The sequence below is a fragment of the Schistocerca serialis genome, chromosome 2, assembly GCF_023864345.2.
Source record: "Schistocerca serialis cubense isolate TAMUIC-IGC-003099 chromosome 2, iqSchSeri2.2, whole genome shotgun sequence".
Taxonomy (NCBI): domain Eukaryota; kingdom Metazoa; phylum Arthropoda; class Insecta; order Orthoptera; family Acrididae; genus Schistocerca; species Schistocerca serialis.
In genome coordinates, this window is record NC_064639.1 from 967274189 (window position 1) to 967287015 (window position 12827).

The 12827-nt window shown below is 42.3% G+C and overlaps 1 protein-coding gene across 1 annotated transcript in view; it reads left to right on the forward strand.

Annotated features, from left to right (window-relative positions):
- LOC126456553 (TGF-beta-activated kinase 1 and MAP3K7-binding protein 3) overlaps window positions 1-11914 on the forward strand; it is a 422096-nt gene extending 410182 nt beyond the window's left edge. The window contains exon 10 of the mRNA XM_050092300.1: window positions 11652-11914. Coding sequence (XP_049948257.1) covers window positions 11652-11887 — 236 coding nt within the window. The 3' untranslated portion in view covers window positions 11888-11914. The remainder of the gene's footprint in view (window positions 1-11651) is intronic.
- Window positions 11915-12827: the final 913 nt, after the last annotated feature.

Genomic DNA, 12827 nt, shown 5'->3' on the forward strand with positions numbered 1-12827 from the left:
TGCTTGTCACCTCCTAATGTTGTACAGGAGATAACAGGAGAGAAATCACTACTTGGAAACTCCAAGTTACCCACAAGTTTAGTGGGTCCACTGAGCAGCTCCAATTTAGCCATTTAACATATTAAAAGGACTCTTTTCTGACACACAACCAGTACAAATGGTTGAAAAGAGATACACCAAATGTATATCTTACTAACCTGATAGTAGCTTGCTCATAGTCTGCAAAACCTGTATCAGGATTTTTCTTCTTCTTCTTTTTTTCAAGTATTTCAGCCTCCGAAGCTCCAATGTTGAGTAGTTTCACACGATCATAATCCTGACCCTGTCAAAAAGTTTTATAATGTAATGATGAACAGTCAACATCTTTAGACACACAAGGTAAAAGTATAATTACCACTTTTAACTTATCTTTCTGAGATAGAAATAAAGATATGTTACCCTAACAGAAACTAGTGCAAGATATCATTTTTGCCACAGGAGCAAGTCAAAATTTGACATCATCATAATTTCTGAACATCCAGCACCTAAATCAAATCTTCATCAAATGTATTGAATATAATTATTTTCAAAACAAGATAATGAAAACTAAAAAAAAGTCTGATGCCACAAAAAGTTTAAATAAATAAAAGTAAAAAAACACGCAATGCAGTCAGTCAAAACAGCACAATTACTGTTTAACACACCAAGGTCCATAAGAAATGGTGAGATGATATATAATGGCCTGTCGGAAGATTCAAGTGGCATCCTGGAGACATTTTCGCTGGTGGCTCAGAAGTCCGGTGCGAGAGACAACTTGGCGCCCACAAGCGAGGCAAATATGAGTCGCTGGAGGGTTAGTCATAAGCTCATGTCTGTGCGATCGTTTTGCAGCTAAGTTGTTTAGGCATACTTGGTCATGCATCTTGCTTCCATCTGCAGTCAGTTTCCTCCATTTGCTGCGTTTGTCAGCAAGTTGCTCCACTTGTCACTGTCAATATTAAATGCACACATACCATGCTTGTCGCAATCCCTAAAGCATAGTGAAGGTCTTCCATGAGGTCTCTCTGCTCCTGCTATTTCACTGAGTAATGTGCACCGAGGCAGACGGGAGTGGACCATACGATGCAGATGTCCTAACCACTGCAGGCGACGTTGCTCGTGTGTGGCAGTGATACTCTGTTGTTTTGCAGTTTTCAGAACCATATCATCTGTCACATGATCCTTCCACGACATTCCCAAGATGCTCCATAAGCACTGCTGGTGAAAGGCATTGAGCTTTTGTTCCTGTTTGGCATACGACGTCCAACTCTCAGCTCCATACAACAGAATACTCAGCACAAGATTGATACACAAGTATTTTTGTTGATAATGTAAGATGTTTGTTGTCCCATGCTTGTGTGCGGAACTTCCTGAAAGTGCTGGCAGCCTTTCCTATTCTTGCACTTATCTCGTCATCCACGGAGAGATCTTCTGTCATTATTGAACCAAGATAGCAGAATTTATCGACTATCTTCAACAAGGAGCCATCCAGTTTGATGACAGGCGGATCAGTGTATCCTTGTGCCATGACAACTGTCTTCTTTATGAAACTTCCTGGCAGATTAAAACTGTGTGCCCGACCGAGACTCGAACTCGTGACCTTTGCCTTTCGCGGGCAAGTGCTCTACCAACTGAGCTACCGAAGCACGACTCACGCCCAGTACTCACAGCTTTACTTCTGCCAGTACCTCGTCTCCTACCTTCCAAACTTTACAGAAGCTCTCCTGCGAACCTTGCAGAACTAGCACTCCTGAAAGAAAGGATATTGCGGAGACATGGCTTAGTCACAGCCTGGGGGATGTTTCCAGAATGAGATTTTCACTCTGCAGCGGAGTGTGCGCTGATATGAAACTTCCTGGCAGATTAAAACTGTGTGCCCGACCGAGACTCGAACTCGTGACCTTTGCCTTTTGCGGGCAAGTGCTCTACCAACTGAGCTACCGAAGCACGACTCACGCCCAGTACTCACAGCTTTACTTCTGCAAGGTTCGCAGGAGAGCTTCTGTAAAGTTTGGAAGGTAGGAGACGAGGTACTGGCAGAAGTAAAGCTGTGAGTACTGGGCGTGAGTCGTGCTTCGGTAGCTCAGTTGGTAGAGCACTTGCCCGCGAAAGGCAAAGGTCACGAGTTCGAGTCTCGGTCGGGCACACAGTTTTAATCTGCCAGGAAGTTTCATATCAGCGCACACTCCGCTGCAGAGTGAAAATCTCATTCTGGAAACATCCCCCAGGCTGTGGCTAAGCCATGTCTCCGCAATATCCTTTCTTTCAGTCTTCTCAGAAGCACTTGGATCTGAGCAGAGAAATGTTGTAGAGCTGGCCATCAGCTCTGGTATACAGATGAATGCCCAGGTTAGTTTCACCAAAAGCGATTTTGAGGAGTGCTGAGAAAAAAAAATTGAACAGAGTGGGAGCCAATTCAAAGCCTTCAGGAAGCTCTCTTTTCACTGCTAATGGGTCAGATGGGATTCAGTCGAAGACCACAGCACCTTCCATATCTTCATGAAAAGCCTTGATCATCTTTAAGAGCTTTGGAGGGCACCCTATCTTCAAAAGAACTGCATACAGTCCTTCTCTACTAAATTTGTTGAAAGCCTTGTTTATGTCAATAAAGACAATTAACAGAGGGGTTTCCTGCTTGCGGCACTTTTCCTGAATTTGCCAGAGTGTGAAAATCATATCAACTGTAGATCTTTGGGGATGAAACCCACATTGTTACTCAGGGAATATGCACTCGGCAAGCTTCTGAAGTCTGCCCAACACCACATGGGAAAATGTTTTTCCAGATATACTCAAAAGTAAGATTCCACAGTGACAGTTGCAATCACCACGATCACCTTTATCTTTGTATAAAGTAACAACATTGACATCGTGCATGTCTTGCAGGACAGTACCCTCAGCCCAACATTTCAGTAAGAGGTTGAAAAGCAGTGGAAAAACTGGCTTAAGTTTTACAATTTCTGTGGAGAGGTTGTCTTTGCCAGGGCACTTCCCACGTTTGAGCTGTGCAATTGCTATTTGAAGCTCCTCCACAGTAGACATGGCATCCAAGTCATCATAAGGGGGGTTGGGTTGTTTGGGGGAGGAGACCAGACAGCGAGGTCATTAGTCTCATTGGATTAGGAAAGGACGGGGAAGGAAGTCGGCCGTGCCCTTTCAAAGGAACCATTCCGGAATTTGCCTGGAGCGATTTAGGGAAAACCGAAATCAAGATGGCCGGATGCGGGATTGAACCATTGTCTTCCCAAATGTGAGTCCACTGTGCTAGCCACTGCGTCACCTCACTCAGTCTAGTCACGGTAAGGCGTCGTCTGAGGAATTTCATCCATTGCATTTGGACTAATGTCGATGGAATGTAATTAGAGGCTGGAGTAATGTTCTAACCAACAGTGCAATTGACGATTTTGATCTGTGATGACTTTTCCATCTATTTCCTTGAGTGCTACGCTCTTCTTTGGAATGGGTTCAATGGCCCTTTTGATGCCTGAGTAAACACTGCCAATGTTGAAAGCCTTGAAACACTCCTGTATGCCAGTGCAAAGTTGCTCCCAATAGGAACTGATGCAGTCGCGGACAGTGCGTTGCACAACTGCCTTTGCTTTGCTTAGCTCTCCGCGTGTAGAATTGCTTTGGTTTTTATGCCAGATGACAGTGGCCTGACACTTAGCCTCAAGGAGAGGTTTCAGGAGATCTTTGTTCTCGATGAACCAATCCTGTGATTTTACTTCCAGATTACCAAACACATTTCCAGCCGTACCAGTAAGAAGCGATTTTATGTTCTGCCAGTCTTCTGAAATAGGAGCGGCTGGGTTCCAGGAATCCATCTCTTTTCGTATCTCATCACTAAATACTTCTACTGCAGCAGTGTTTCTTGTTTGTCAAAGATTAATTTTTGTTTTGCAAGGTGTTCTGGCAGGGTGGAACTTCTTAGTCACAAAGTGAACTTTTGTCGCTACTAGTGCATGATCCATGTCACAGTCTGCACTAAGGAAAGAACGTGTATGAAGAAAGTAATGCAGATCTTTCCTTTTAGTTAAAATAAGATCTAATTGGTGCCAATGTTTTGAGTCGGGGTGCATCCAGGAAACCTTGTGGTTCAGCTTGCCTTTAAAGTATGTATTGGTGAAACACAACTGATACTTTGCACAAAATTCAAGCATCTGTAGACGACTTTCATTCCTTATGCCCACTCTGTGTTTGCCTAGGCAGTCAAGCCAGGTGGCAAAATCACTGCCAAGATGATAGTGTGGAGTATAAAGCAACTATGGTTCACTTCAAAATATTTGACATATGACAGCTAGTGGGCAGGACAGCTCCCACTAGCAATACATCAATGTGAGCCTGGCATTGACAGCTCCCATTGTTTGTCACTTTCCTCTGAAAAGAACTGTGACTGCCAGTCTAAGTTAGCTGTTGCTGTTGGAAATTCATATAACATTTACTTTTACCTGTCTTAAAATGTGTAAGGGAAGTAATCTAAAGAAGGGCTATACCCTATATGAATTTCAGAATCTTGACATGATTATTGTTGGAGATAGACTTTAAAGTTACTTTCTATGGCTGCAGAGATTGGAACACTGCAGCATAGCCAGCAGGTAAGACCTTTTGTGACATCACAATTTCAGACCTTAAACATCAGATGTCAATCAATTTAAACCATACTGCATGTGACATCAGGGATACAGGAGAAAAAGTAAGATGAGTGAGCTAAAGAGAAAAGATAATTTACGATTAACATTTCATTGATATCATTAATGACTGACGAAGTGGCAGGAAATCTGACAGGGCCTTCAAAGGGAGAATCCCAGCATTTAAAAATTTCTGGAAACAAAAAAAGGGGTTTTAACCCTACTACACCCAAATAAAAGTTTAGAGTCCTTACACTTGTAACAGATTAGATTAAGTTTTCGTTCCACAGTCCCAAAAAATGAGATGATGATGTGGGTGTGGAATATGTCAGAAAGTATAACATAAAACATTTGAATATAATACTTACTACCCTGGTCATTTGTGAGGAGATTGTCAAATAGATGAATACATTACAGTAAACAGGAAATGCTAATATTTACAGAATTGATACACTGTCAGAATGGAATGCTGTTATGCATTTTTAATATATTTACCACACACAAAATACCTAAGTTTGACTGTTCTGACAGAGTGCAGTCAAAATTGAAATCTAACTGACATTTTTACTTAAGCTGTTCTAACAGACCCTGTTACGATATTCATCCATAGAGTAGAAGGAGTCGCCTATCAACAAGTCTTTCAAACTCTGTTTAAACCGTGTTTTACCTGGAACCAAATTTTTAGTGGTTGCTGGCACTTTATTGAAAATGTGTGTTCCTGAATATTGGATCCCTTTCTGGACCAAGGTAAGTGATTTTACTTCTTTATGTAGATTGTTCTTATTCCTAGTATTGATACTATGTATTGAGCTATTTGTTGGAAACAGAGAGATATTGCTTGCAACAAATTTCATTAAGGAATAAATATACTAAGAAGTAGTGGTTAGAATACAAAGTTCCTTCAACAAGTTTCTACATGTTGTTCTTAAATTTACACCACAAATGTTTCTTATTACATGCTTTTACATGCTAAAAACCTTTGCTCGGTTTGATGAGTTACACCAGAATATGGTCCCATATGACATAATAGAATGAAAGTAAGCAAAGTATGCAGGTTTTTTATATTTATGTCTCCTACATCTGACATCATTCTCACTGCACACACAGACTTGTTTTGGTGCTTCAGCAATTCTTTGGCATGCCCTTCCCTACTGAATTTACACTCCTGGAAATGGAAAAAAGAACACATTGACACCGGTGTGTCAGACCCACCATACTTGCTCCGGACACTGCGAGAGGGCTGTACAAGCAATGATCACACGCACGGCACAGCGGACACAACAGGAACTGCGGTGTTGGCCGTTGAATGGCGCTAGCTGCGCAGCATTTGTGCACCGCCGCCGTCAGTGTCAGCCAGTTTGCCGTGGCATACGGAGCTCCATCGCAGTCTTTAACACTGGTAGCATGCCGCGACAGCGTGGACGTGAACCGTATGTGCAGTTGACAGACTTTGAGCGAGGGCGTATAGTGGGCATGCGGGAGGCCGGGTGGACGTACCGCCGAATTGCTCAACACGTGGGGCGTGAGGTCTCCACAGTACATCGATGTTGTCGCCAGTGGTCGGCGGAAGGTGCACGTGCCCGTCGACCTGGGACCGGACCGCAGCGACGCAGGGATGCACGCCAAGACCGTAGGATCCTACGCAGTGCCGTAGGGGACCGCACCGCCACTTCCCAGCAAATTAGGGACACTGTTGCTCCTGGGGTATCGGCGAGGACCATTCGCAACCGTCTCCATGAAGCTGGGCTACGGTCCCGCACACCGTTAGGCCGTCTTCCGCTCACGCCCCAACATCGTGCAGCCCGCCTCCAGTGGTGTCGCGACAGGCGTGAATGGAGGGACAAATGGAGACGTGTCGTCTTCAGCGATGAGAGTCGCTTCTGCCTTGGTGCCAATGATGGTCGTATGCGTGTTTGGCGCCGTGCAGGTGAGCGCCACAATCAGGACTGCATACGACCGAGGCACACAGGGCCAACACCCGGCATCATGGTGTGGGGAGCGATCTCCTACACTGGCCGTACACCACTGGTGATCGTCGAGAGGACACTGAATAGTGCACGGTACATCCAAACCGTCATCGAACCCATCGTTCTACCATTCCTAGACCGGCAAGGGAACAGGACAATGCACGTCCGCATGTATCCCGTGCCACCCAACGTGCTCTAGAAGGTGTAAGTCAACTACCCTGGCCAGCAAGATCTCCGGATCTGTCCCCCATTGAGCATGTTTGGGACTGGATGAAGCGTCGTCTCACGCGGTCTGCACGTCCAGCACGAACGCTGGTCCAACTGAGGCGCCAGGTGGAAATGGCATGGCAAGCCGTTCCACAGGACTACATCCAGCATCTCTACGATTGTCTCCATGGGAGGATAGCATCCTGCATTGCTGCGAAAGGTGGATATACACTGTACTAGTGCCGACATTGTGCATGCTCTGTTGCCTGTGTCTATGTGCCTGTGGTTCTGTCAGTGTGATCATGTGATGTATCTGACCCCAGGAATGTGTCAATAAAGTTTCCCCTTCCTGGGACAATGAATTCACGGTGTTCTTATTTCAATTTCCAGGAGTGTATTATCAAGTTATAATCCCAGAAATTTAACACTGTCAACCTCTTTGATCTGCATGTCTTCATGTGTTATACACATACTGGAAGAAAATCTCTTACAGGTTATGAACTGCATTAGTGGGTCCTTTCAAAGTTTAATGACACTGAATTAGCTTTAACCAATTAACTGAAGTCAGTGAAAATTTGGTCAGCAGCTATTTCAAAATCTGTACTTGACTTGCTACTTATTGCAATGTTTGTATGATCTGCAAACAAAACGAACTTAGCACCTGACAATGTAATAGGCAAGATGTCATTAATGTACACAAGAAAAAGCAACGGACCCAATATGGAACCTTGAGGAACCCCACACGTGATTAATTCCCAATCAGATGAAAACTGACTGCTTACTTCACAGGTATTTCACAACACCCTTTGTTTCCTCTTGGTTAGATAAGACTCAAACCATTTCACAGCACTGCCGGTGAAACCATAATATTCAGATTTACTTAAGAGAATGCTGTGGTTCACACAGTCACAGGATTTTGACAGGTCACAGAAAATGCCAGTAGCCCCTAAATTATCATCTAATGAATTAATTAAACTCTCACTATACATGTAAATAGCTTTCTCTATATCAGAACCCTTAAGAAACCCAAACAGTGACTTGGACAATATATTATTTGCAGCCAGATGCTTAAGGAGACACTTGAACACAACCTTTTCAAATATTTTTGAGAAATCTGGCAAAAGTGGAACCGGTTGATAGTTTGATGTTATCTCTGTATCCCCCTTCTTGTAAAGAGGCTTAACTTCGGCATATTTTAGCCAGTCTGGAAATGTTCTGTTGATAAGAGATTGATTACTCAAATAACTTAAAACAGAACTCACAACTCGTGTAAGCACTCTTTGATTAACTTTGTTGATATGTTATCATACCCACTAGAACACTCAGACTTTAAAGATTTTATGATGGGTGCTTTTTCTTTGGAGGATGTGAATGTCAATTACATTTTACTGAAGCTATTTTTAAAAACTGGTCTCAGATACCCCATTGCACTGTTCACCAAACCTGGTAACTCCAAGCTGTCAGTAACGGAAATGAAGTACTTGTTTAAGAGGTTTGCAACACTACATGCACTTCTTACCAAAGTCTCACTTATTTTTAGAGCTATCTGTTCCTCTTCCTTTTTGACCCCACCTGTCTCTCTCTTCACTATATCCCATACAGTTTTTATTTTGTTGCCTGATGTAATTATCTTTCTCTCATAATAAAGCTGCTTAAATTTCTGAATTACTTGCTTCAATATTTTGCAGTATTCTTTGTAATGCATTACAATGCTAACACCAGAGCTGTTCCTAGATAGTAGATGCAGTCTCCTTTTTGTCCCACATGACATGTTTATTCCTTGTGTAATCCATGGTTTATTATTATTTTTTTTTATTTCTGCGGGATCTGAGTTACCCCTAGGGGAAAACAATTTTCAAAAGTGGAAGTAACTTTATTAATGAATGCTTTGTATTTTCCATTTGAATCAGAAGTACTGAAAACATCTATCCAGTTCATGTCTTCGAGCAATATCCTGAATTTCTCAATATTTTTGACTGATTTACTACCCTCCCATACTCAGATTTAATAGACCTTTTATCCTGACAAGCTGCAACATTTGACACAAGATGCTGCATGTCATGATCACTTCTTTTCCCCCAGATTTGTCTACAAAGATCTTATCAATAGCAGTCTCAGACCATTTACATATCCTAGTTGCAAAATTCACAGTAGGAACTAAATTGAATGATAGTGTTACTGACTGCAATAATTGTTCACTGAGAGAGCTTTTCAATAAATCCACATTAAAATCGCCAGTAACCACTATTTCCTTGTTTTTTTACTGTGAGATGGACAACAGAGATTCAAGATTTTTTATGAAGAGATTAAAATTTCCTGACGGTGATCGGTATATACTTACTATTATAAAGGATTTATTATGAAATACTACTTTTCTGTTGCACAAGCTTCTAAGTGGCTCTGAGCACCTCACTAGGTGTGTGACACATAGGAGGGAGGAGGGTGGACGGAGAGAGAGAGAGAGAGAGAGAGAGAGAGAGAGAGAGGAGAGAGCGTTCTTGCGTATATAAATTGCATCTGACTTTCTAACTAACTTATCCCACCCTTATCCGCTTAAACTGGCTCTAGGCAAAACAGCAGAGCAGTCGTATTGCTTAATCTTCGGAGGCAGTGCAACTAAGAATTCATTCTACAGAAGTGTGCAGTACGAATAGTATGGAACGTTGATAAATGAACACCCTGCAGAAGCCTCTTAGAGGACAATGGGAGGCTTACAATCTTCTGCCGAAACTTGTAGTGTCTACTAGTATTTATCATTAATAACAAGAGTGTATTTAAAATGTTTGAAACCAGTTGATATTCAAAGCTATATAATAGAGTCACCTTATTGGCAATGGCTTCTATAATTAATTAGAATGACTTGGGATTCTAAAATACTGTTAACAATAATGCACACTGTCATAGACAAATCAGCTGTGTGTGTTCTTGCTCTGCCCAGCAAGAAATAACTGTATGTCTTGCGGGCCTTCACAATAAATGTGAACTGGTAGTGAGGGCCCTCAAATACGTAGCCTCAGACTCAGAGCTGAATTATTAAAAGTTTTGGCTGGTTTCGTTGTCTAGGGGCTGGGATACATAGTTGCCACATTACAAGCCAAATACTGCCGAGCCTACAGTATATAATATGAATACACACATGAATCGAATGGCCGAAGGTTCCTATCACTCAGCAATTGCGAATGTTACATAGAAATTTATAAATGAAAGATTGCAATTAAATAAAATCTGCAGGTACTATCTTAACAGCTTTAAATGATTAGTACGATAGTAGAAGCACTGTTGAGAATGCGGTGCATTTCTGCAAAACACTTATTGGTGTCGATGGCCCAGCTATTAAATAAAATATAAGTTGAATAACAGGGAAACAATAGATTCCTACTTCACATAATTCGTTATGAACAACAACATAGCTCGCGAGACATTCACCTCTAAACGCATACTAAGTCTTCACTGTTGAAACTGTGGAAATCTCACATGTTCACAAGTTGGCACTCCGAAGTATTTCTATCTCCTGTATTCACAGAAATCTCACACGTTCACAAGTTGGCACTCCGAAGTATTTCTATCTCCTGCAATCATGTGCAAACCACTCCACACTCTCAAAGTCTTTCCTGCGACCGTACGTCCGTCGCGTGCAGCCCCTCCCGTGTCCTGTGCCATCCTGTCCAGTACTCTCTCCTGTCCTCTCTCCATTTCAGTAGTCGCCTGCTGTAGTAACGAGCACTGTGACTGGCTAGAGTGCTCTCACCATGTCTTCAAGCCAACGCACACTCACAAACATAAAGAAACACAATCAAAATACTGAATTTACATTTAAATAACTTGAATTAAATTAGATATTTCTACAGCTGGACCATAAACACGCTCTAACACACATTATTAAGTACATAAACAAATTAAATAAACATATATCAAAGGAATAGCAAGCAAAAGTAGGCCAGTAGCCTAATGTCTCTGTGCTTTCTAAAACACAGCAAATATTTAACCAATTTCTTCGTGAATAGTACATACCGGATATAAACGAATAAATATATTTATATATCTAAAAACACACACAAACAAACACCAACATACAAACAAAATTCAAGCTTTCGCAAATGGCCTTTACAAATGTCTGCTTGTGTCTGTGTATGTGCGGATGGATATGGGTATGTGTGTGCGAGTGTATACCTGTCCTTTTTTCCCCTAAGGTAAGTCTTTCCACTCTCGGGATTGGAATGACTCCTTACCCTCTCCCTTAAAACCCACATCCTTTCGTCTTTCCCTCTCTTTCCCTCTTTCCTGATGAAGCAACCGTTGGTTGCAAAAGCTTGAGTTTTGTGTGTATGTTTGTGTGTCTATCGACCTGCCAGCGCTTTCGTTTGGCAAGTCTTTGTTTTTAGATATATTTTTCCCACGTGGAATGTTTCCCTCTATTATATCCATAAATATATTTATAAGCGTGCTGCTACCGTTTTTTCGTGTAACTGTGGAGTACTTACGGCCTGACGAAGAAGATAGTAACCAGCCACTTTGACCTCCAATAACTCATGTACTATTGAAATTACATGCCTGTAATTCAAACCAATTTAGGTTTACACTAATAGCTTTATAAAGACATGCCAATCAATGAAATCAGATGAAGCACTTAGATTTTGGAAATTCATTGCTGGGTGTTACTTGTATAATTTACATTTAGATACTAAACTTTAAACTAATAAAGATATTGAAACTCTGATTACACCATCAGAATCGTCGTGCAAATAATAGTGATGTACATGTTTCTTTTTTAGGTATCATGATTCATCTGGCTACTATTAATTGCTATATGAACTGTGAAATATCTGCCATTTAGGTGTCACAAAGTCCGCCATCTTTGGCACTCCTGCCATGTCTCCTTCATCGACACAGCATCACCATGGAATTCCCAGCCACGCAGCCGGATCACACGCTGGGGCTACACCTGATGCTCAGCTAACGTTCGGCACCACGTGGTTGCTACCAGGCCGCGGCCCACCGAGAGGCCCCCGCGCAGCGACGCCAACTCCGAACTTAGAATATTTGAGGGCGCCACAATTTTGGTGCATGTAATTCGGATTGTGTTAATTGGAAACTACACTCCTGCTGATGCTCATGAACTCACGAGGATTTTCAGAATTCCAATGTTTATTGCTCTGTGAGCTCACATACTCCAATAAATGTTAACACTTTTCATCAGAAAAAAACTAATACTTCAGGCTTAATCTCTCCATCAAGGACTGACAGCAACAGCCATTAGAAGTAATGGTGTTGAGCAACAACATCCACATTTGTCACTATCACTACTGTGTAAGATTTCATCAATGTAGGGAATGACAGATTGCTACTTACTGTAAAGAAGCCATGTCAAGTTGCAGACAGGCACAACTAAAAGACAATTACATAAAGCTTGTGGGCACAGCCTTCGTCAGTAAAGACCACCCACACCCGTCGGAACGCAACATCACATGTGTTGCGCAAGCAACAATATGGAGGTGGTGGGAAAGGGGAAGGGATAGTAGTGTACGGGTGGGGAGAGAGATAAACACTGTCTGTTGGAGGTCTGCAGTGACTAGACTGCCAACAGGTACATTGTCAGGAGTTTGTGCAGCAGGGAGGTAAGGAAAAAAAAGGAGAGGAGCGGGGAAAAGGACAGCTGGATGCATTGGCAGAGGGCTGCAAATAAGCAGGGTAGGAGATGAGAATGGTGAGGAGATGTTGACAGTGTGGGTGGAAACTGTTGGGTGGAGGGTGTGGGGACAGTATGCTACCATACGTTGAGGCTGGGATAATTATGGGAGCAGAGAATGTGTTGTAACGATAACTCCCATTTACATAGTTCAGAAAAGCTGGTGGTGGAGGGAAGTGAAGCAGTCACTGAAATCAAGTGTGTTATGTTCAGCTGCATGTTGTGCCACATGTGGTCTACTTTACTCTTGGCCACAGTTTGGCAGTGGCCATTCATCATGGTGGACAACTGGTTGGTAGTCATACCAATATAAAAAGGTGTGTA